The sequence below is a fragment of the Chiroxiphia lanceolata genome, chromosome 5, assembly GCF_009829145.1.
Source record: "Chiroxiphia lanceolata isolate bChiLan1 chromosome 5, bChiLan1.pri, whole genome shotgun sequence".
NCBI lineage: Eukaryota > Metazoa > Chordata > Aves > Passeriformes > Pipridae > Chiroxiphia > Chiroxiphia lanceolata.
The window spans coordinates 63,548,198-63,574,295 of record NC_045641.1 but is presented as its reverse complement, the minus strand read 5'-3'; the positions used below and the strand labels follow the sequence as shown (position 1 = coordinate 63,574,295).

Here is a 26,098-nt window from a genome sequence, read left to right as displayed (position 1 = left end):
AAAAGGTCTTTTTTTTCATCTTTTAGATTGCTGGACTTTAAGCTCATATCCTACACTCAATGCACTAACTTCTGAAATTTAACTGGGTAGTTGCTAAATTTTAGCAAGCAATGTAGTCAAAACAGGCAGGGTATATATACCAATCACAGGCAATATGATGTTTACTTAACTTCAGCTGGATTATGCTTTTATTTTCTTTAATCCTTCATAATTAGAATCTTGTTCATACTTACTTTCTGAATTTTCCTGCAGTGGGAAGTTCTCCATTATGGCCTTGCAGTATTTTTGTAACAGTGTTTTCCTTGCCTGTCTGAACATGCAGCATCCCCTCTTGTTAGACTTCTCCCCAGCCCATTATTTAGAAGTATGAACACATTATGTTTCTTTCTTTTGCTCTCTCCTTTTGTTTTTGTGTCTTTTTTTTTGATCTTTTTTAGATCACAAAAATACCTTGATTCCACTCTCAGTTAACATGTTGTGATGATGTTTGTCTGTGGCATTTTAAAGTTAATTTGGTATTATTTTAAAGCTCTACAGATCAGATATTTGGAAACTGTATGAAATTATTTTGTTAAATAGCTCATTAACAGTCCAGGTGTGGCTCATTTTTTGAAACCTCCTTTAAACTTGAGTAGATAGAGAAAATCTGTGATGTGCAGTAGTCCTGATTTGACAGCAGTCCAAATCAGTCAATTCACAGCCCCTTTCTCTGTAAATTTAAGAACGTTTTTTCTGTCTTCTGTCAAATAGGTTAACATCCTCTTGTACTTTCAAGGAAGCTAAATACTGTACAACTTGCAGAAATGTGACAGGTATGCATGTGGCTTTGAGTAACCTTTCCACCACAATTCATGGAATTTCTCTTTCAAAAAGCATTTTCTCTGAAATTATGCTCCCAGAGTCTTTTTCATCTCACTAGCATACACCTAACTACCACTTACTGGCAGTGCACTCTAAATTTCTGTCAGAAAGAGTAAATTTAAAAAACAGGGGTTTGTACTTTAAAATTTGTCTTTTGATTGCCATGTCTTTATGTTTTGCCTTCAGTGGATGTCTAACTACTTATTCGAGGGAGAAAAAAAGCTGTCTCTGCAAGAATGATGAGCTGAGTGAAAATGATTTTTTACTTTGGCGGTGTGTTAAGAGCAATTTGCACTGTGCTTTGATATTCTTCCCACTCTTTTGGGACTTGCAGTAGTTTCCTTTGAATGGAGAAGAGGAACTTTAATTTGAGGGAAGGAACGGAAAATAAATCAGTAGCAGTAGAGGCTGTGTTTCAGCCTGTGGGTTCTCTGGAGTTCGGAATCCCCATTGCCTGTGCTTGGAGTGCCATGGAAAGGCTGTTTTTGCTGATCAGATCCCAGGTGTTTGTATGATGATGGTTATAATTCCATCGGCCACACTCACTTAACATCTTTCTTCGGGTATTTTGACACCTGCAGGTACCAAGTGCTCTGTGTCAGTGTCTCCAGTGCTTCAGGCTTGAAGGCTGCAGGGTTGCATGGGGTGATTTCTCAGCCTGCTCCAGCATTGGGGCTTCAGCTGCAGCATGTCAGTGCTACAAGGCTGCAGTCACCAGCCTACAACAGTTACTACCTCTGCATACAAAGGACCCCTTACGATGAAGCATTTACGATACCCCAGTAATGAGTTGTGGTAATTCATTGTTGCATCTCAAATATATCTGATTTCTACCATCCCTGGAAGTATAAAGGTGGGAATAGAACTGCTGACTTGTCCTGTCAAGCTGTACAATACCAAAATACATCACTGTAGCTTAAAAAATTGATTTTCAGCAAATTTGCTGCCTGGGTCTACAATGCAGACAAGACATAAAATATATTACCTTACCAAATCATTGAATTGCGTGAACAATTGAAACAGAAATTAAATATAACATACATCCTGAGTGCAGTCAGAATCCTGAGAAGTGCTAGCCATTATCCTAAATTTAAAATTCATAAATAAAATAACCTAAATTTAAAATTCACTGTAGAAAGTATAGATTTTTATGGAGCAAATAATTTAATTTCTATCCCCACAGCTGCTTGGGCAGTTAATTGGATGATTGAGCTTTACTTTTGTGCTTTAGTTTCTTTAAGGCACCGCTGTGGCTGTGCAAATGGATATAAATTACATCAGTGTGTAGAGACAATGAAAGTCGGGATCTCTAGGGTGTCCAGTCAGCTGTGCAGGCTATTACCTCATCTGCTGGGTGAACACTGAGCACTCGCTCTTCTCTTATATTATTGCAAAATCATGGCAGTATTTTTTTCATTAATTCATGGAGTTTGTTGTTTTCCCTATTTACTGCTTATTCCCAGCCATTACAGTCTGTAACTGCATTTTTGTTGCTATGCTCTCACTTTGTAGATGTATGTGTATGATATATATGAATACAATATTACATCATTCAGCACTTTGGAAGTAACTGACAATATTGTATCTACCAAGGAAATCTGTTGAAAACTCTCCATGTTACAGCTTGATATTTCTTCATATGTACATGTACTTTTTGTTAGGAGTTACTGATTTTTTTTATCTGACTCAGGTGTGAGCTTTTGCATTAGAGTCCATCATATCAACCAGATCTACAGGCTTTGGCTAAAACCATTTCTTTTTTTAATCTGTCTGCCTGTGTGCCTTCATTTTTGGACTACATTCTTGTGTGTGGCAGCACAGATAAAGGGAGAAATGCTGAGTGCTGGCTGCCTGAAGTCTTGCATCCTCCTGTGTTATGCTTTTGGAAAGGATATTCACCTTTTACTGACCCATCATATGAAACTCTGTAGAGCTATTCCCCGGGCCACTCAATGGGAAGAGGCAGAGAGGTGCTTGTGGAGAAGTTAACTGTACTGTGAGGTAGTGGGTGTGACTGTGAGAGGTTTCTGGGAGGCGAGGCTACAGTCCAGGGTGGAATGGCACTTCATGGGGTTTCTCTGGGCGTGAGACTGACAGGAGTCACACTGCAGCTTCTGTCTCTTTAACAACCTGTGTGCTTAGCAGGCAAGTGCACTTGGGATAAAAAGTCCTAAAGCAGGAGGGAATGGTTGACTTGTGTATTGATGACTGGTATCTTGATGGCACCATAGTGGAGGAATGTGTTGCTGGCGATGAGTCACATCCGTAGCATCCGAGGATGTGTTTCATCTCAACTCCTGGCTGACCTGACAGAGTACAGCTCCTGCCCTGAAGCACATGGGGTTTTTTCTTGTTCTATAGTGGGATGAAGTCTGTGGGTATGTAGCAAGCTCATAGGTCTGTGTAGACTCCTGTTACATACAAATTACCGCAAGTTCAGTGGAGCTGTAGCGTTTCTTTGATGTAGTGAATTTGGATGTCTGAATTTTAAGTAGGAGTGGGAGAAGTGATTTAAACAAAATGCTGTAGCCTGTGACCCACCACTTTGCCAAACTTGTTGTGAAAGGCTTGCCCATTTTGAATTTTAATGTAGAAGCATTGCTAATTTATCTTTAGCATGGTGTTGTAAAACAGCCTCCTCTTCACTTCAGTGCAATATTTGGAGTGCAGAATCTGCCAGTCACTTGTATCTACAAGTATCCTCTTCAGGCTTAATGAAATCTTGGTGAAAATTTTCACTGCTTAAATGGAAGCTTTGCCACTAGACTATTTTGTGAATGAAAAATGCAGACCATTAATTCATTAATATCCATAAACTTTTCAGATGAATGTTAATTAAATTGATGGAAGTTTACAAACTTCACAGGCTTCCAAGATTTTCATACAAAAACTCAATGAAACTTGGTAGTTCTGGTAAGGTTTTTTTGCATTGGGATTTAGCTCTAAAACGAACCAATATGAATCTGAAGGGAAAATGTCCTGGTTTCAGGTGAAATAGAGGTTATTTTCCTCTTCTTAGCAGTACAGTGCTGTGTTTTGGACTGTCGACCTTGGAGATGTACCAGATGGATAAACTTTATTATGGACAAGCTTTATTAGGGATGTTTTACATACAGCATGCCAGCTCATCTGTGTTGATGGTAGAAACAGTGAAGGTAAATACCCAAACGTTTCATTGCTTTCCTAAAGCAAGGGAGAAGCTGAGTAAAAAAAGTGAGAATATGTAGGCTGTGGCAGTCCAACAGAGTCCCATTTGTTTGTGGAGAAAAGAGATGGAAAGAGTAAGATTTATGTTGAAGGGTATGAAAATGTAATTAAGAGTACAAGAGGGATGCTGTTAAAAAGAATGTTTAATCTAGCAGTTCTCTGCACATTCTGAAGTCATTACACTCTCATTTACTGGGGAAAAAAGCACACAGTGTTGTTGCTGACTTGTTTGTTAGCAGTGGGATGGTCTGATACCTTTCAGATATCCTGAATGGCATTGTCAAGAGACCAGCACAAAAATGGAAGATCTAAGCAATCTGCTTGTGCAGAATCTTTAGTAGTGATACAAAAAACCAGAAAAGAACCTAATCTATCTTTCCAATCCCAGATTATATCTCTAGGGGGAAAAGCCTTTTCTTTAGGTGTGACATTTTTTAGCTGGATGTAGTTGAGAAGGAATGTAATCTACAACACAATGTCATTTTCCAATCATTTTTTTCTGAGACTGCCCTTTAAAGGCTATCCAGACATGGGTGGAGAGCACCCCATGTCTCTCTTTAATTAGAACTGTATCTTTAATTGACTGAGATAGCTCTAAAAATAAACTTGGAGATACTGTGGGAAGATGAAACTAGAGGACTGTTATGTGTAGTGACAGGACAAGGGGGAATGAGTTCAAAATGAAAGAGAGTATGTTTAGATTAGATATTAGGAAGAAATGCTTTACTGTGAGGGTGGCAAGGCACTGAAACAGATTACCCAGAGCTTGACTCCCCATCCCTGGAAGTGTTCAAGACCATGTTCTCCAAACTGGAGCCTCTAACAGGGCAACGTGTAATTTTTTTTTTTTTAACTCTTTGCTCAGGAATAATTACACATCTAAAAGGACGGCTGGAGAAGCTGAGGGTCCGGGTGGATGCCTGGAGCTGTCCAGGGTCCTGACCCACTGAACCCTGCATTGAAGCATGTAAGAAATGGGACACAGTGACCAAGTGTCATGGCTGGCCCTGCCTAGGGCAGGAGTTGGACTAGATAACGTGAATTATATGATGCTAAAAGCAAGGGAGGCACCAAGTCAGTGAGAAAGGGCATGCCTTTGTGCGAAATTATTTTTCAAATTCTGATGTGTACACTGTGCTACTTCAGTCTTGGGTTGGGTTGGGTCCCTGAAGCCCAGCCTGTTTGGTTGTGCTCTCAGTAGAGGAGCTAGCCCCAAATGAATTTTCACAGAATCATTTAGGTTGGCAAAGACCTCCAGGATCATCACGTCCAACCTCTGATTGACCACCTCCTTGTCAACTAAACCAGAGCACTAAGTGCCACATCCAGTCATTACTTCAACACTTCTACCTCCCTGGGCAGTCCATTCCAATGCCTCACAACCCTATGAGTGAAGAAATTCATCCTAATGTCCAGCCTGAACCTCCCCTGGCACAGCTTGAGGCCATTTCCTCTTGTCCTGTCACTGGTTACCTGGGAGAAGAGGCTGACCCCCACCTGGCTACATCCTCCTTTTGGGTAGTTGTAGAGAGCAATAAGGTCTTCCCTGAGCCTCCTTTTCTCCAGTCTAAACATCCCCAGCTCCCTCAGCTGCTCCTCACAGGACTTGTGCTCCAGACCCTTCACCATCTCTGTTGCTCTTCTCTGGATAAGGCTTCGTGTAGACTTGCAACAAATGACATTTTATTTGCCTTTTAGGGAACCTACACCCTTATATAATGAAATTACACTTTTCCCGATTTTAAGCTTATGTCACTAAGTGTTTTATGATTTATATAGAAATGACCGTTGTTTATTCAAATCAGTTATGATAAATTATTCATTAATTACTCTTGTGCCTCTATATGAAAATATATTTTAAGGAGTCTTGTTTTCATTACCGGAAAAAATAAGTAGCTACTGTAAACTGCATTGATTCTGTAATTGCAGTAGCTATTCCCCTCAACCTCCTTGGACTTCTAAACTTCTGTTTTCATAACCTTCAGACATGACATTACATGGCACTGCACTTCCCTCTAATTGCTTCATTGTTTGATAAACATGCCTTTTTAAACAGTTTGTTAGTGACTCATTATATGTAAATCCTATTATGCTGCTGGCATCCTTTTTTTACTTTTCAACAAGGTCTTTTGACCTTGGCTCTACATCTCTGCAGAAAGACTGCCCTGAAGAAAGATAATGCTCTAAATGAAGAGTTATACCCTTGATTTATGTGCAGCCCTTAGAATTCTTTGTGTTGTTTTCTATTATTTGCTTTTCTTATGTGACTTCTGACTCTTAGGTATCAACTTTTCTTGTGTTGTTAGTTACATGAGCCAAACAGTGTGCAACCAAGTTTTCTGGGTGAAGGACAGACTAAAGATGTAAGATACAGATTGATACAGGCTCCTGCCCTGGCCCAGATATAATGGTGCTTGATACATTTATTGATTTCTCAAACTGTTTCTTGCTTCTTAGTGTGTTTTATGCATTTGGTTTGACTGTGTGTCATGGGGGCAGTGGGAAAAGTGATTGCTCACTTCTCTGGATTCATGCCATTGTTTCGTCCAACTCAGGAGTGCATTTAAATGAACCCTCTCTCTCTGTAAGTTGATTTTACATGTTGCATTTTTAAAAATGTTTCTAGGCAGCCCAAATCATAAGGCTTCTCCATCCAAAGTCTGCCCATAAACTATTCTAAACACCTGAAACACCAGAGAGCCCCTAAAATGTTTCCTAGGTAACCTTTCTGTGTTGTCGTTCCTTTTGCTGTTTATCTACACGTACTTAATTGGAATCAGAAGGAATTATTTGGTTTTTACCAGCATAGGTTGGTAAATAAATCTCCATATGTATTGTAAAATTTGAATTTTTAAAGTCTAAAATTTGTCTTAAAATAGTTATGTGTTTCCTCCTTGTCTATAAGGTAAGTGAAGCTTTCTTAAGAGGCTTAATTTTTCTTATTAATAGAAGAGAAAAAAATGAAATCTGCAAGTATTAAACATAGTCAGTGCTTCCATGCTGCCAGAAACCAATCTCAGTGCTTAAACTCCACTCAAGCTCTAATTGCAAATTTCCTGGAGAGATCAATCCTTACTAGTTGTCTTTGATGTCTTTTTAACCAGTGAATCTCAGTAAACGTCATTGATTCATCTGAACTATTTAGAGGTAAAGCAAAGGCAAAGAACACTTGTTGATTAGAGAGTCTTTTCCTTGTAGAAGTTCATTGTTTAATATACTAGTGAAATGGAAGTGTATTGCTTTTAAGACAGCCTAAAAAATGAAAGCCAAAGCTTTAACTTAGGTATCCCACATGATACCTAAATCCATATTTTGGTACCTGTATATGTTGATCGATTTCCTTTATTATTCATATCAGTGGGATCAGGAACTTGGAAAGCCACTCCTTTACATAAGTGTCACTGTTCTTTATACAAGTAGAATTGGAAGCCCTTTATATTTTTTTATGAGCTGAAACAAACCTTATTTATTGCATATACTATGTCCTACTAATAAGATTTTAGAGAACTCTGTTTCTACAGCTGTATGAGCTCTCTGGTAAATCCACCACATACATGCAGATGGGTCTCCTGACACCTTCAGAGTCCTCCTGTGTGCTGTCTTTCCTACCCTCTCCCATGTTCAGTGCAGGCTATTGTTGCCTTTCACAGTTATTTGTATTCTGCTCATGTGACTGTGGAAACATTCATCCTGCATCAATTCTGCAGCGTTAGGATTGCTCTTAAAATGCTTGGGAACTGTGCATTTGATTGTGGATTGGTCCTGGCAATAACCTTGCACGTATATGAAACTGTGTTGAGAAATCCTTTGTAAAGCTGGGAAAAGTGAGTAGTTCCCTTTACTGAGCAATAGCTGGTCTTGCAAAATTTCCAGATATTTTCCATCTTTCCTATGTGTTATCCCACACTGTCACAAGAGAATAATTCAACATGGGAGTGCATTGTCTACTTATTCCTACACCAGACATAAGTAAGCAGATCCCCTGCAATTTTCCCTATTCTCTTTTGTTACTGAAAGCTTGTTACAGAAACTGTCCATCCTGAAATCACCAAGGGAGAAAGTACAGGCAGAGTTGGAGGACTTTGTCACTTGTATTACTTGTTGTATTACAGTTGTATTACAGTTGTATTACTTGTTTTCACTCTACATTTCTCTGCCTGTAGTGTAGTAGTTATTTACTTTTACAAAGACCTTTGTGCATAAAAGTGGTATTGTGTGCCTACACAGTGTAACTTCCTCAGCTAGGGCATTGTGAAATGCAGTGCAGGAGATTAGTTAAAAAGTTTATACTGCATTTCCCCATGCCTGCAGAATAACCCATTAAACTGCTATAAAATGATAACTACTGTTGTTGTTTAATAGACTTACATGGTATTAAAAATTAGTTTTTCCCCATGAAGTGATTGTTTGTGCTCCCCCTTGTCTCCATGAAACATCTAATAAAAGCCCAAAAAGGTTTTGATGCCCTTTTTTTGGCTTAAGCTTAGAGCATTGTATCGATGCAATCGTGGTGTATACAGGTTGATAGACAGCTTTTTCTCTTCTGCTCAGACTTGGAGCAGATTAAGAAAGACACAGGGGAAAAGTGAAGAATGGGCAAACTGTTCAAAAGCAGCACCTGCAAGTTATGTCTCTAAACTCAAAAGATGGGGGGTTGCTGCCGAGCATTCAGCATTGTGCAGTATGAGTTAATGCTGAAATACGTGCTCTACCTACGTGTCTTTCTACCACCGAGTACCAGTGAACTAGGAGGTTGTGTAAATATTGCACAGAGCCACCATTTAAGTCAGAATCAGCTGAAATTAAGTGGGAGAGTCTTGTGTACCTACCTCCAAAGGTGCTGACAAAGCAGAGCAGGGCTGAGAATCCCACACACTGGATGGTGTTTTCCTCTGAGCTTGTTGTGGCATCTGGTGGTGTCAGGTGGTCAGGGAAAAGGAAGGATTTGCTGACTATTTCTTGGGATGTTGGCAGAGTTTAGTGATTTGACCTGTGACTCAAAGTTCATCCTTATCACACAGGATTTAAAAAGAAAAAATTGAGTTACTCAAGTGTACGAGACAGTGTTGAGGGTAGCCAACAGAGGCAGTTATTTATGAATTCTGGTCAAGCTGTTTCTCAGGGAATTTGTATGTTATTTTTCCATTCTGCACACTTTACACAGGGCTGGGTGACTCCACAGAACATTTAAATGCAGATATTTGGAAGGCAGCTCAAGTCCTTCATGAGGCCTCCCTATTGTGGAAGTGTTGGAAACTATAACTCATCCAGAAGAAGAGACACCCTTCTCACCCCCAGTAGGCTGAGTTCATTTTTTTCCATTAATCATGAAATGATATTTACTTTTTATAATTTTTAATCTGAAGTTTGGGGTCCTAATGTGTTGTAGGTCATTAAGTTTGGATCCAGAAGTCTTTCAGAACTTCAGAATTTCTCACGCATTCATATCTCTTTGTCTTGTCAGGGAGAATTCCCTTGACATTCCCAGAGAATTCATGGTTTAAAATACTATACACGATATACTGTCAATATCTGTTTTCTAAAATAAACTATTGCAATCTCCAAATGTGCTTTTTTTTTTTTTTCCATAATCCCCACTCACTGTATGAAGGCCGACTCCATTGAATTAAATGCCACAGTAGCAATTTGAAATGTTCTTTTAATTCACGGCAAGTACTCCCTTGCAGTGCCTTCATGCTGAGTGGAAAGCTATTAGAGAGCACAAGGTTTTGAAGTTCCTGCTTAAAATACATCTTGAACTAAAAGTGACTGCCAGCTAGTCACTGGTACTCTGTGGCTTATGTGAACATGCAGTATGTTGCAAAGTGTTCTCTCTTTTGTGTGTGGTTGCTCTGCAGTTAATACCCTTTTGGATAGAAGGAAATTTCCTGTAGTAGCACAGCGCTGCGTTCAGTCTCCCGAGGGGTCCTTTGCAGTCCTGTGTCCCTGTATAAATATTTCCTGACGTACTAATCTCATGAAAAACAATATTGCCTTAAGTACATATTTGTGAAGAGCACGAAGTTTACATAAGCTCGACTGTCTGTTTAGTTCTGCTTTAGTTCTGAATAAAGACACTGCTGTCATGACTGAGACATGCTTACATGGACCTGCAGAGAAGCTCGTCCCACTCAGACAACTTCTCTTTTGTATGAGCAATGAGCTTGAGGTTTCAAAATGTGTTAGTTGGCAGTGCCAAAGTGAACTGAAGAAGGTAGCTGGAGGTCCATTGTAGGATCTCTTCCTTATTTTCTAGAGGGATTTCATAGTCGCTGTCGCAGTCTCTTCTTCTAATAATCATTTGGTAATCAGAGCCCTACCTGTTCCAGTGAGAGAGAGGTTTAAATTAGATATACAGGAGAAATTGTTTACTGTGAGGGTGATGAGGCACTGGCACAGGTTGCCCAGAAAAGTTGTGGCTGCCCCAGCCCTGGAAGTGTTCAAGGCCAGGTCAGATGGGGCTCTGAGCAACCTGGTCGAGTGGAACATGTCCCTGCCCATGACGGGGAGAGTGGCAGGGGGGTTGCAACTGGATGGGGTCTTTAATGTCCCTTCCAACCCAAACCATTCTATGACTCTATGAATTTTTCTGTTACCTTGCTGCCAGTGGTTACTCCTTGCTCTGGGGTCCTGGAGCCAGGTCAGGGTAGGATTGAGTGAAATGCAAGGAACCACAGCCAGCTCCCCAGTCCCCTACAGGGAATACACCATCCCTGATGCTGATGTTTTGTTGGGGCCACTTGCAATCAAGCTGTCATGTCTTGACAGCTCTGCAGGCGGAAGAAAAGGACCCATCAGACTGAAGATGACTTGTAAACAGTGAAGAAGGAGCATTTGCCACCCTGCCATGTCTGACAGTGTGAAAAACCAAGGCCACATTACCTGAGGCTGTCACACAGAGAGCTGTCCTTTCAAGTGTCAGCTGCATCCTTATGCAAAAGTGCAAGAAACTGTGTTATTAAGAGCTGAATTTGACTGCTTGTGAACTCTCAAGGTTTTGCTGGCTCCTCAGAAAATTCAGTAGAACAACACCCTTCTCATCAGGATGCTGCCTTCACAAAAGGGACAGTAAAACCACAGCATGTACTGCAAATTCAAAACGCTTATTTTAGAAAGAATTTTTTCTAATTTATGCTCTCAGTGTTTTCAATGATTTTGATGTCTCAAGCATTAAATCAGAGGCTGAATACTGTAATTTTTCCTATTTTTCCAGTAAGAACTTGGTTGCTGATTAAAGTCTTTGGCAGGGAGTAGGCAAAAATTAATGCATTAACAACCTAACAATGAAATCAAAGTGATTTAGTGTAGCATTATCTAAAAGAAATTATTTTTTGTTAGTACTGTGTAATGTTCTTTTAACAGATGACAATGATTTATTTCTACTTCGATGAATGATTAAACTAATCAGTGAATTGCTGGAGAGATGCTTTGTTAAATTAGTCCCATATTCAATTGGGAGTCTTTAATCTATTGCTCTGTGTGCTTATTTGTCATTGAATTCACAGGGGGATGTACAGGTTCTTCTTTTGTTTACATGAATATGAAATAGAACATCTTCTTTGATTATCAATGGAATTTCATTGTTTTAAACCAGGGAAAATGAGACAGTGGGGCCTTTCTGTCTTTGGTTTTGTTTGGAGATGCCTTTAAAAAATCACTTTATGCAATCCTTTTAAAATTACTTGACTTACTTTTAAAGGGAATTCACTCCGCTTATTTCCAATATGCAAGGTGCTTTTAATTAAGAGTATTTGCAAATTCTGTGGTAATGATTTGTTAAAAATCAAGAAGAGTTGGTGATTTATTTGTACATTTTCTCTATTACACTAGATAAACCAATGCTGCACTGTTTTTATTAGTCCACCCACAAGACTCCAGCCATTCATGAAAATTCTATGAATGAAGAAAATAATGAATGTGTTGACAATGAAAATAACAGAGTTTCAGGAAGCTAATATTAGTGGAAATGCTTTTGTAACAACTTTACTGTCCAAAGCCAGCATTCATTAGGCCAGCTTACAGTTCTAAGGAGAAAAACAACTGAGTTTTCTTGAGCATTTAGCATAAATGACAGCTGGATCCCTACAATGTGAGAACTTTCACGCTGTCAATATGAACTGACAATTTGCCTAGCAAAGAGTTGTGCTGTGGGAGGTTAAGAAGAAAAGCATGAGAAGGTTTTTGTGAGTCCTGTAGAATAGATTTTGCTGGTAATAGAAACCTAGAAGCCAACTTGGCTTTACTATATAGTATTATCTCCTTAAAACTGAAAATTGGCTCTTATTGAAATTACAATGTCCAAATCTATTTTACAAAAAAAAAAACAAAAACAAAAACAAAAACAAAAACAAAAAAAAACCACCAAAAAACCCAAAGTAAAACCAGTTTAATTCCAGAACAAGTTATACAATTATTATAACCTTTGACCCCAACAACATTAAAAAAATCTGAAGACAGATCACCCACACCTACACCATGAAGACAGTGTGAGATCACTTGGTATGAGGAAACAAGTCGTTGTTGGAGTTCATCTTTAATGTTATTTACCCTTACAGGAAAAAAAATAACTCCAGGTTTTGATAATTAATTAAGTATTAAATCCAGCCTTAAACCCACAGTGCACACCCTGACAAACAGGGAGTTGGAACAGCTAGAGGATGCAGGGTAACATCTTGAAAGCCCAGTGGTGATGTATTTCCACAAGCTGAGTAATTCTACTGTGTCTGAGGGCTAAAACTACTGTTTGGTTAATTGTGTTGTGATTTTGCTTAAGCTGTTTGCACTGCCTATTTTGGACAGCCCAAAGGAAGGAATGAGCTGAGTGCTTATGGGAAGTCACAGAGTGAAGCCCACAGCATTTTAGCTTTGAAGAACCTCTAAGTGCCATCTGTCCCAGGAGCATCCTTTGGATGTGGAGGGGAGGGAAGTGTGCCATAGCACCAAGGTCCTGCAGTGGGCTGGCTATGCTGCTGCTAACTTGATTACAGGATGGTGATTTTCCAAAAATTTAAAAGCCCTGGAGTCTGTCCCTCTGAAAGAGGGAAAGGAGAAATGCCTTCTGTGGAGAGAAAAAAAGAAGCCATATGTTTTATACTTGCTTATGGGCAGCACTTTAGTTTCAGACTTGTATGATTTCTGTGTGACCAGTCAGTTTGTGTTTGGTTGGACAAAGAGTTCCTGAAATGATCCTGCAGTCTCAGCAATAATACAGATCTGTGATTTAAATGTCTGAAGAAGAGTCACGGGCAAGATAAATGCAGGTTTCTCCCAGGTCATCCCAAGCAATTGCTTGCTCTTCATTAAGCTCAAAGCAGCTGAAATGCCACCAAGCAGCAGGGACACTTAATCCTTTGGCCTTACAACCCTCCACACCCCATCACTGGACTGTGTATTTTGCTTTATGTGTATGGAAAGTTTATGAGTGTGGTCTTTGGCAAAACGGATCTGTTGAACATTTTAAGCTAAATGGTGGCGTGTAGACTCTGTCTAATGTCTGTGCCATGTCCTGAATTTTCAGTACTTTGCTAGGTGAGGCAAAAGTGTCTGAGGGCTCCTGTGGGCATCGTGGCTTTTCACAGAGAACTGTATTCAGCATGTTTTTTCTCCTGTGTCCAGAGAGCAAGTAGATTTCTCCACAAGTTAGGCAGAGGGACAACCAGCATGGTGATTTTATCTGTCCCTTCTGCTTTCCTCTGGCTCCTTCACACCACCTTCTCAGCCCTTATCTTGTTCTTTTGCTTTTTAGACTCTCTGAAGTGGTATCTAATCCCTCAAGATTTGATCCAAACTTGGCGGTTATTTTGTTGTTAACCAGTAGCTATAACTAGGCAGATGTGATTAAGCAGTTGCATTGTGAAACTCAGAGGCTTGGTTAAACCTTTGTTTTAAAGAAAAGGGAACACAATCCCAAGATGAATGGGCTGTTTGGAAAAGAGCCACTGGGAGTGAAGTCAGCAGGACTGAGCAGTAAATGGGAGAAACATAATTCTGGCAGTGGGGGATTGCAACCACCAACCCATTGACCACCTTCTAAAAACGGAGAGAAGAACTGTACATGCAGACTAATTAGCATGAGAAGCAAGAGATATAGTTAGCAAATAAGGATTGGAGTAGATTTGAGTACTAATTAATGAAAAGGATATGTTGATGCTTTTGTTTGTTAAAATGTATAAATTGTGTGAAGTTTTGATGATTGGTGTTTTCTGGGTTACCACTCAGCTCCCTACTTTGCACAAACTGGAGAAAAAATAGAAATACCTCTCCTTGGTGTGTGAATTGACCATGCACACCAGGTAAGAAGCCAGTGTTCAGGATAACAGAAGGACAAGGGTTTCAAAGCTTCACATGCTTTTGGAAACCAAAGCATGTATGCAAGTGACAACTGATATTATAATTTTTGAGCATAACAGGATATAAACCTCACTTGAAGGACAGCAAGTCATCTCAAGCAATATCAAAGGTTCTTTGCAACTCAAAGAATTTAGTAACTCCTGAGTGTTTATTTTGGGGGTCTAAAGCCACACAACATGTACTACAGGCACAGAATTTATGTGACAGTGTTCACTACTCTTAAAAGCAAGAGTTAAATGGCTGCTGCCTTTGTCTGTGGTTTGTCACAGCCTTGACTTTGTATAACTACCTGTCTTGGAAGGAGCTTTGATATATCTTGAATGAGAAAGAAACTGTTATTTATAAAATATGTCTCTTCTACATTTCCTTTAATCGCCACCCCCACATCCTTCCTTTGCTGAGTATGTGAGCTCTCATTTGGTCAGGGTCACCTCAGAGATGAATCTCAAGGCCTTTGAATCTCAAGATATGCTCCTAGTTCAATAACTGTAAATTAAAAAATGTTCTTGAGAAGGCAGATGCAGGACAAGAGTGCAGCTGCACACTTAGTACTGCTCGACTGTGCTGTTAGTGGGTTCCTAACTGTGGCTGGGCCTCAGGAAACTAAAATTTATTTTTCTGCTTTAGCATATCTTAATCCACAGTTAGGATAACAAACACGTTTTAATGTTTTTCATTAGAAAGCAGGTTGTGACTTTATACTAGCTGAACAGAGTCTTAATTTGCTGAGAAAAGAAGACAAAGCAAATAAATATTAGGAAGTAAAGAAATGAGACAGCAGGAATGAGTTCTAACAAGTGCAGAGTTTGTGCCATAACACCGGGTCTGTTTTCTGGACCACATACTGTGTTGCAATGCCTGGTGAATACATGATGTAAAGTCAGACGTTGCTCTGTACGTGTAAGTGAGGCCAAGTGCTGCTGCCACTCTGCCTCGTCCTCCCGGAGAGTTCTGTGGTGCTGCATCCTGTCACCGTGGCATCTGCATTCTCAGAGGCCTGTGCAGTACCTTCTGTCTCTGCTGCAAAGTCAGCTTTTGACAGGTTTGACAAATAAAAAGCCCTGCACTGCTGTTTGCATGAGGAGAATATTAACTCTTGCATTGTAGACAAATCCCATTCTGTATCAAAATCACACTGCTTTAAATTCACCTGTCTCTTCATCACTTTTATTTTTTATGCTGTGCTGCACTGATGCCCTGTGTGCTGCTTAAGTGATTGTCCCAGCCTCACTAAAGGTGAATGACCTGGGGTTTACAGGAAGATGTCCCACTCATAGTTTTGAGATCCTCTGGAATGAAGACTGTGCAGATCTAATTTATTACTGTGTTTGATGCACAGGAGAGCAGGACAATTTGACCTTGCAATTTTATGCCCTGCTAAGTGACTACAAGAGCTTCTTAGCTGAAATAGTCCCTTTCTAATTTTAATTTATTCTGTGTCTGGGCAGCTGACAGTTTAAGGAGCTGCTGTGAGGCTACAAATATCTTTGCCTAAGGCTTTGGACTGACCCTTCCCAGTGACACAACCATGGAGGGAGCCAGGGTGACTCCAGATTCTCAGTGTGTTTCTGTCATCACCTTGTTCCCTATTCCTTTCTTCCCCAGAGGTATCTATTGTATATCAGCTCAGGAAGGTCACTTGCATGGATTCTTTTTTTCTTTTCATTTTTTTCTGGTTGTCATATTTCCCCTGTGTCCTTGCAGCTTGCCTAGTAGGCTCATGGTCAATATCTGCATCAGGACTTCAGGCAGTTTTGGTTTTGCAGAAATATCTTTTATCTTCTATATCACATTTGTTGCATTCTGGTTTGGGGAGTGGGGATAAGACCTGTCCTACATCTACTTACCAGCTAATTTCTGCCCTTTTATTTTTTTTCCTTAGCTCCTAATTATCCTTTTCCTTTCGTCACTTTGAGCCCTGCCAGCTCCCCGGGTTCTCCAGGAGTGGCTGCTACAAAGATGTGTGTGTTCTCCTCTGTAAAACCGGCCCTTGTTTTGTGTTGCTAGGCTACTCCCTTCCAGCTGCCATTGAAGAAATGCTCCGTGGTGGGAAACGGTGGGATCCTGAAAAAGAGCGGCTGCGGCAAACAAATAGATCAAGCAGATTTTGTCATGCGGTAAGACAGAAACCTCAATGCCACATTGTCCCTCCTTCCCCCTGCTAAGTCTCAGAGTTTTCAAAGCTATTCAGTTGCGATTAATCAAGTACAATTTTGCCTTGTTGCCTTTGCAGGATGCTTTGTACAGGCAACTTGGGTGTGTGAGGAGAGGCAAAAAAAAAAAAAAAAGAGTTGTGACTGGCTTCTGAAAATGGGTGTGTGTGGTGTGGGGACAATCTGCCAGTGGTTAAGGTTGTGACAGATGGTGCAGTGTCTCAGGGAGGTACTGAGGAGCTACTTTTCTCATTATTTTGGTAATGATAGGCAAGGTCTCATCCTGAGAAATGTCCTCTGAAACTCTAAATGCCATCTCTGCAACACATTGAACTCAAGATGAGTAGGTGTTGATTTTGAGGCAGGGCTTAAGATCTAAGTTGGTACAAGCTGAAATCTTCCCGTATTTTTCTTCCCTCTGGCTGACTGTCTGAGGGAAGGCCAGACCTCTTTCCTTGATGCAGAGTTTTTGGGATTCCTCACATTTCCTTCCCTTCCAGCCTTCCTGAAGTTATAAGAACCTGTCAGGAGGGATGTTGAACCAGCTACTGCTTTCGTGATTGAATTTGACACTTTCTAGCTCTGCAATCTTTAAGGAAGAAAGACAGAAATTAGTTCCTCCCTGTTAAACATGAACAAGAGAAACACTGTGAAGGAGAAACTGGAGGAATGCTCCCAAAGAGATGAGAAATGGAGGTTTTTTGGGTTTTGACATGAGTGCATAATGAACACCCACTTTAGCGAGTCTCCTTATTAGATCCTGATGGCTTATTTGTAAAGCTGTACAAATTTGGTGCAAATCAAACAGTATTACTGTAATTTCTAGTTTGCATCTCAAAGACCAAAAATGCCTTCTATGTTAAAGAAATAAAACAAAATAAAGGCAAAAGGAAACATAGAACAGAAGATGCAAGGCACAGGGGAGAAAGGCAGCACGCTGATTGCCATTACTGCAAAGCTCCCTAGGTGTTCCACAGAATAAATATCAGAAACTGCAGGGTGTATACCATGGTAATATTACCTAGATGCAATGGGAAACTGAAATGCTGTAGGAGCAATCAGTTGCAAAAACAATAGAAATTTAAAAAAAAAAAACAAAACAGCAGTTATTGTAGCTTGATGAGGAAAAAACCCTTTTTCTCTCCAGGGAGGGTAAAGCAACCACTATCTGGGCAAAACTTGTTTTGAATTGGGAATAAAGGATAGGCAGTTTTCTGCAAAAATCTGCAGGCTATATTGTGTTACTGATATGCAGTCATATTTGTGTGTCAATTCTTTTGGATTAGAAACTAATACACCCCTGAGAGAAAATATTTTTGCAGCAGGGGAAAGACAGGATTTGGTTGATCTTTTATAAATCTGATTTCTATAATCGCAGAGCTGAGAGAGAAAGAGCACAGTGGTAACCTGCATAACATTTTTCATTTTTTGAAAAGAAATTTGTGTAATATCTTCAAAGTATTTCTTCAGTGCAAAATGTCATGCCAGGTTTTCTCCTTGTTCTTTTATTCCACCCACATGGGTTTTGATTTCACTTATGAGTATTTGCCATCTTCTCTCATATGTTGTAATCACTAAGGTTATTTAATGAGTTTAAAATCATTGCTGAGCATCTTCTACAAACACAGTTTTTCCACAGAGATGAAAAGAGCAGCAGTTTTCAGCCTCTAAGGCACAGCATGCTGCATCTGCAATGAAAAAGGTGCATGGCATATGGTTTACATGTTTCATAGTGTGGTTATTAGTGTGGTTATCTTCTGATATCTGGCTGTTTTTCAAGTTCGTAATCCTTATTTCTAAGAAAAAAATTTGGTTTTCCGCCTCCTGCTAATGCTTATTTTATGAGAAAAATGTTGGGTACTCACCCAAAGCCATGGTTTTGTCTCTGTTTTGATGATGTTTCCTTCTTTTCTGCGTGTTCACATACTCACTCCTCATTACCAGATGTAACAGTAAGAGAATTAAAAAGAAGTTTCTTAGGATGAATATTTTATTTCTTGATGTGCTCCTCACCAGCACAACACTTGGCACTCTGCTGGCATATTCAAGAAAATAATTAGAAAGGCCAAGAAGTTTCTGTTAACCAGCTGATTTCTTACAGCTTTCTCTGGATACTCAGGGCTTTTCTTAATATTTAATGCACAAAAAGGTGGGAATGAGACTTACTGATGAAAGGAATTAGATATGTTTAAACAATTCATCTGGGACTTCCTTATGAAAGAATTTTCATTATTGATGAAAATTGATGCTGAGATGATAAAAACCAGGGTGAGATCTTAGTCCTTCATAGTGCTTTTAAAGAAACTTTAATCAAAAGCACTTTCTTAAAAGCTTGCCCTATGAGTTAGTGTTTATGCAAATTGGAGAGCATTAAACTGTAATCTGGCAGAGGCATTTATGCCATCTTGCTGCCCTGAGGCAAATCACCTATATATATGTTTCTTCACAAATATTTGTTTGACTTGCCATTGAAAACTGCTGCTGAGAGAGTTTGTACAATCTCTCCAAATAGTATTGATCTGATTAATTTGTATCCTACCCAGTGCTGAGGCAGGAAGCAACCTATTGCCAGATTTGATTTGATTTGATATGTTTTTATTTTATTTTACTTTACTTAGTTTTTTATATTACTTTACTTCGTTTTTTATATTACTTTATTTTATGTAAATCTTTTTCGATTCTTAAGATTTTATCATTCTTTATGTCTGAGAATTAAGCTTCCATTATGCTTTTATTTTTTTTCTTTCTTGTCAATGGTTGCAGTTCCTGCAACCTCTTATTTTGGTTCCTCTTTTCTGGCTTCTTTTGAAGTTGTCTAGCTTCTCTTAAATTGTGGTAGACCAAACTGGAAGCTGTTTTGTAACTGTAATTGTGCACATTTTAACAAATATAGTCATGAAAAGGAGAAAATGTTCCTGGAAAACTTATGTTTCTTGGTGAACGTGGTTGAATTCATCCATGTTCCACGTAGGCCGAACATCACTGTCCTTCTTGGCATTTCCTGATGATGTGGAATGAAGAATATGATACTGAGAGCTGGTATTTGCATGCAAATACATGCAGATATAGCATTAGTGTGGTTTTTTTCTTATGGAATGTGGGGTATTTTGCATTAGCCAGAATTGCAGAGTGTGCTGTGTGGGCACTGGTGCCCTCTCTGGGCACTGACACTGCGCAAAGCTGTAACACGTGGAGGTGCAGCCGGGAATTTATGCAGCCTCATTCTGCTGTCACAAGCACCTGGATGCCTTCTCCAGGCACTGCAGAGGTCAGTGAAAATGCTCAGAGGCAGTGACTGCTGTGGAAGCAAGGGCTTTCCTCGTGACGAGACTGATTTTTTCCCAACGTGGCAGATGCGAACAGCAACCCGTAATAAATACAACAGCCCAACAGTTTCTGCAGTAGCCCCCGGAAACTGCTGTAAAAACTGAGCCATAGCTCACTGCCCCAGCTCCTGCCTCTCACTAGTGTTGAAAAGAGGCCTCTGAGTTGTTAAGATTAAAAAGAAAAAAATCAGAGAAGCAACTTGTTGTTGTTGGAGTCAAGGGTTTCATTACTGATGTGGACTGTCTGGAGGATGCACGCAGAACTGGAAAGCTACAGAGAGGTTAATGCAAAAGATGGTGAGAAAAATGATGTGGCTCTTCACAGGTGTAACGAATGCATCAAAGGAGCCCATGTCTCTCTGGTACTGAGAGGAGAAGTCGTGAATGTGGAACAATTCCTCTCTGAGCCGTTGCCTGCCCTCTTCCAAAGCTGGGGTCTCACCCTGTGTGAGGGTGACTGTCTGCAGAGCTTAAAGCAACCAGGGGCTGCTTGAGCCCCTTCTTTAGGGTCAGTGTTTGCTCAGCACATGCTCTCAGTGGGGCAGGAAGAGACAGGAGCTGGCCTCCAAGCATGCCCCTTGTCTTCCTGTACCTCATGTGCTCCCTCTCCGTGCTGTACTTTCCCAGCCTCCTGCAGAAAAAACAAACCAGCGTGTGCAAATGGAGATGTCTTGATTTGGTGGTTGAACTTCAAAAGTGGAGGTCAAATTTGGTTATGGTAGAGTTCAAAACTGGGTTTTGTTTTTTTTTTTCTTTAGAAATCCCCAGCGAAACCCCCAAACCCAACAACATAAACAACTAAAAGTGTTTCTCTGGGAAAAATTCCAAATTCCACTTGATTTTTTTTTTCCTCTGTGCTTTCTTGGTAAATTCTGTACACTGAAGGTACCCCATAGTGAAATATTCAAAATGACAATTTTGCTTGCCATGTAATGCTTGTAATACCACAGAGTGGTAGGAGTCTGAAGCCTGATACTGGTAGATGAGGCAGACCAGAGTGCAAAGCAGAACTTTAAAAGAGTTTGGATAAAAAATTTCTAGAGATAATAACAGCCTCTTCCACTGCCTTTCAGCCTGTCAGAAATGCCAAATGTGTGCCTTTGTTTTTGCTTAGCAGATAGATAGATATCACGTCTGCAAAAGGTTTTATTTCTGTATTTCCCCACAGTCTGGTGCAAAAGTGTCCTATTGTGTTTGTAGGTCTGGTGCAGTAGGGAACGTTTGGTCTGGTATTTATACATCACTTTTACATTTTATGAAGCCTGTCAATCCTGAATGTCATTTAAAATCTTGACTGTCTTTCTGTGCACAGGTGCAACCTTCCTCCTCTATCCAGTGAATACAGCAAGGACGTTGGATCAAAAACCCAGCTGGTGACTGCAAATCCAAGTATAATTCAGAAAAGGTAGACAGCATATTCCTTTTCTGGTTGGGGGGAAACAAAAAGAAAAGTGCTTCATCTGTGTTATAGATATCAGTGCATCAGAGTTGTGTTCTTAATGATGGTCTGATCCTGGAAGGGGATTTAAAAAAGGTGAAATAGGCAATGGCTTGGTGCTAGGTGAAATAATTAAAGACTAAAACCCCGATCCTTTCACTATAAGCAGGGAAACTAAGGAAGGTTGGCTTTTACAGAGTTATTTCATTTACCAGACTTCCCTCAGTGCTTCCAGCTCCTTCCCTTTTCCATGTGCTGGGCATGTACCTGAGGTACCTTGGCTGCTCCCAAGCCAGGCACCTACTGATGGGCGTCCCAAGCTACTCTGCTGGTCAGGCCAGCTGGCTGATGCATCCCACAGTTACTGAAGATGCTAATTTGGGTTTCTCTTTGCTTCAACACTGATAATCTCTGGGTCTTCACTGTTTTCATATTCTTTGTTTGATAATGACTTACAGAGTACAAAAGGTTAGGATGGAACTCCTTGACAGGCTGTGATCATACAAGCTTTGCTTTCTTAGGAAACTGGGACAGATGTTTGTTGTTTATTAGAATCGGTTGAAATTTTCCAAATGTCAGTAGCTGATGAGAGAGAGTGAAAAAAATAAAAGTCAATGCCATCTCTCTGATTTTGCCTTCCTGAATTTTAATTGCTATATTTTTTGTTTATCCCCTGGCATGAGGTAGACTGTTCTCAGGCAGAAAAAGATCTGGTAGTAACCTGCCATGTTCACTGAAGAACACAAGAGAAAAGGCATAAACCAAGGGGATGAACAGGAAATGATTAGGCATAAAGAAATGTATAATGGGAGCACTGCGAGGTGAAGGATTGTGAAAGGAAGCAAAGCAGGGAAATAAAATACATAATAGAAAGCCAGGTGTTTTAGAAAGAAGAAAGGCACTGGTTTGGAAATTGATGTTTGATGGCACTTAAATGTAGTATTTTTCCTCTCCAGCAGAATTGAAGGGTTCTCTAGTTTTGTGTGTGGAAAAGATGTCAGTCTTTGACAAAGTAGAAAAGAGAGGGCGAGCAAGAGGGAAATGGAGTAGTAATCATCTTCAAGAGCTGATTCCAGGCAGAGAGTGCCTGAATAGGGAAAGGCACAGAAGTGCTTGTGGGATGAGATCAAAGCAAACCAAGCAAAATTGTCAGGGGGTGGCACCAGGTGCCAGGCAAGAAGAGGGGCAGTGGACGTGAAGACAGGGAATCTGAAAATCCTGTGGGATGTAGATGGTGGATGAGGTTCATTTATGAAGTGGAATGAAATGGCCAGAATATCCCATCAAGGAAAGGAGGTCAGTTTGGCCCTGGCATTTTGGATGAAATGAAGAGGAGCAGTATGAAACATAAAGCTTGCAAAAGATTTTACAGTTTTCAAGGCAGAGGATTATTTAACTCAGGGATATTTGTTTTGCACCCTCCCCGCCTTCAAGCCCTAGAGTAGAAAGCTCACTGTACTTAGTATTTTTGAACAGAAAAGGGAAAGTGTTTTAGTGATGCTACAAGGAGAATGTGGAACTACACTAGAGAGACCTTAGAGTTATCCAGCGAGAGAGAAAGGAAGGAGTGAGCAGATGGTTGAAGAACCAGATGGAGAGAGCGAGGTGCTACTTTGTGAGAGGTGGGTATCACAAGGAATGGCGGGGGGGATGGGGTTGAGAAATGGGGAAAAAAGAAAGGGAGGAAGGAAACAGGATTGTGATCAATGTAGTTTTCAAAGTGAGTGAACAATAACTGCAATGCAAGACCTTTGATGAGAAAGTAGTGTGGAGTGCATATGCATGTGTATTGATTAGGAGGAAATCTACAACCAGGAACTGAGAATGACTCAGGGAACAAATTTATAGTGCTGAAAATTGGCAGAAACCTCCTCTGAGGCTTGAAGCTCTTGAAAGATTTGACACTTTGCTTCCTCTGCCTGGTCCAGAAGGGATTTTTTTTTTTTTTTAAATAATAGTTGACTGATGTTTCCAGTGTGCTCTCCAAACTCATTATTTTACCTCCTGTGTGTTAAGATAGAGTGGAGGGGAAAAAAAGTTACATTTTGGGAGTAAAAATAGAAACAAAGACTACCATTCTGTCATCAATTTCTATGGAAAGAAGTTTTTTAAGGAATTAAGACTGTTTTTAAGTCCAGACTTTCATGAAATTCAAAGATGTTCAGATTGGTGGCTGATATGTGCCTGTTTCTAAGCTGTAAGTTAACTAGAGTCACATAATGGTATCATTCATTTTCATTCTTCTCCTCTCCTCTTGTCCTTACTTGAAGTAGGTTGATATTGATGAGGCTTGACATCTCAATTATCTCTCAAGTGTGTTATGGCAGGTTTAGTGAATTGGTCCGGCAACACCATTCATGGCTTCTAAAAGATTTATCCTTGCCGGATAATTGATGATGAGGCATGTTGCATAGGGCGAAGTTTTCATGCCAGGGATGGAGAGGCAATTTTCTGTGTGGTTCTAAAATCAGAATTAGTGCCTTTAGAAAATCAAATTGTTGGCAGTAATTATTGCAGAGATGCCACCATTTCCCTCCAGACTTAGAGCCTAAGGATGGGAGAGTCAAGATTTTAATCTGGGAGTACATTGGTATGTATCTGGAGATACCTTCTAAACATTGCCTTTTGCAAAACTTAGAGGTCAAGTTCCTACTCTGTTTTCAGCAGGAAGTGTAACTGTGCAGGTAGTACAGTTTTCACTTATGAAATGTTTTTCACAGTCCTTATTTGGGTTTGAAAAATGATGGGGAATTCCCTACCCTAACTTCACTTAGTATAATACAGGAGAACTGACAATAGATGTATTATGGTAGAAATTTTCCCATCTGACTAAGAGGACGTGTGATGACTGTCCCAGTTTCTCTTTTCATCTAAAATATTTCACAGACATCTCCCTTCAATTAATATTGGAACTCGCAGTCCTTCAAGCCCGTGGAAAACTCCTTTTTCCCCTTTGTATTCAAAACTTCCTTTTCCGTCAAACCTTGGCTTGAGGTGGCAGTTGGGATGGAAATGTTGCATAAAGCTACTCCTGGGGCCAATGTGACCTCTCCCCCCCTCTATCCCCCAGTATTGTTGTGGGACTGCAAAAAGGTTGGCATCATTGATGTTTCCAGTTCATTCCCCTACCATCCTAGTCAGCTTGGCCTTATCTGCAGGGAACAACTTTGTAGGCAGAAGATTATTCTGTATTTGTCCTGGTTTTTATCTTCTTTCCATGAGTAGCTGCTCTAAGTCCCTGCCAGGAAAGAGGCAGTGCAGTAGCAAGACCTGTGATGTGCCTGCAGCTGTTCTTAGATTCTGGGAAAAAATCAACGAGGTCGTGTCTCTCACAGCGATTGTTTCTATATTCTGAACACTTATCTACAGCTGTGAAGAGGGACTAGTCAGCAGGTAGCATGTGAAGGTAAAAATGCTTTGTGGGTAGTGATGATAGTCGACCACTGGCATGAGATTTTTAACTAAGAAATACAAAGAGGTACTATTTGGAATGTGGATTATTATATGTTTCTAGAGTCACTGGATCTGGGCTGTTTAGGAGAAGCAAATTCTGTGAACCTGCTATCATCTTCAGCAACTCTTGCAAATGTCATGCAATTATACTCTTTTGTCTAAACTTTTAATCTGCAAACAAATGTTGTTTGCAGCAATATTCCTTTCTAGTTGTCACATCTGCTTACTCTGTCTAACCCAGGCACACTTATATCATCAGCAGTAGTCCAAATAGATTGTTTCCCAGCATTCAGTGAGTTTCACATCAACTGATGTTTGTCGGTGAGTATTTTATCCACAAGTTGTGAGAGTTTTTCTGGCCTGTGTAGAAATAATCCCGCTAGAAAATGGCACGGTGACTCGCAGCATTCTTTATTCACCGTAGTCCAGCATTGGTGTAACTGACAGAAGTCCTCGAGGTATTAACACACACCTCCCTACACCATCTTTGAAACGTTAATCCCTCAAAGCAAGAGCTTTGTGCCTGCAGAGCTGAGCTCTGAGGCAGAGCTCTGCCACTCCTGTTTCATGTCCTCTCCCCTCATCAATAAATCCGCTTGGATGAGGACCAGTCATTCCTGTGTGTGTCTAGGGCTTTGGAGGTTACCCTAGTTAGATTAATTGTGAAGATTTCTGTGAAATACCCCTGCCAGAGACAGAGTGAGGGTGTAGGTGAATCCATATTTCTGCTACTACAGTGATTCGACCAGAGTGTGCCTTGTTGCTTTGAGTATAGAAATAAGTGAAGGGTTAGTTGAAGTGATATCCATCTTCATTCTTTGAAACGTGCATGTTTTTATTTAGGTCTTTACAGTGAAGTCTCCCAGCAGTTGTGTAACATTACCAATGGAAATAGTCTGACTGAAACTGGGATAACCAAATTTAGGATCAGCTGTTACACTCTGCAGCTCAATATGAACTTCCATCATTGAATGTAAACATTTTTCTTTCAGTAAATTAATTCCCTTTTTTGATCTCTGTGATATTTGACAAGTTTTTTCTGCATCCAGTTTCTTGCACTAAAGCATGATGAAGGAATGAGACTAAAGGCTAACAAATGCAATGATTCTGCCTCTGAGCTTTAAAATGTCAGTTAAATATCGCTGCTGTTTATTAGGTTCCCATGGATTTTGAGTGGGATTAAATTTGCTTTCCGGTGTTCCCTGCATCCTAGAGACAACTAATAATCTTTCCTGGATTCAGTCCTCAAGACATCTTTGAATCCTACTGACTTACACCATTATGAATAAAAAGATGGAACTGAGGCAATA

The 26,098-nt window shown here is 40.1% G+C and overlaps 1 protein-coding gene across 1 annotated transcript in view; it reads left to right on the top strand.

Annotated features, from left to right (window-relative positions):
* The window catches only part of ST8SIA1 (ST8 alpha-N-acetyl-neuraminide alpha-2,8-sialyltransferase 1), a 122,957-nt gene that overhangs the window by 47,743 nt on the left and 49,116 nt on the right, over positions 1-26,098 (top strand). The window contains exons 3-4 of the mRNA XM_032688244.1: positions 16,426-16,535; positions 21,210-21,302. Coding sequence (XP_032544135.1) covers positions 16,426-16,535; positions 21,210-21,302 — 203 coding nt within the window. The remainder of the gene's footprint in view (positions 1-16,425; positions 16,536-21,209; positions 21,303-26,098) is intronic.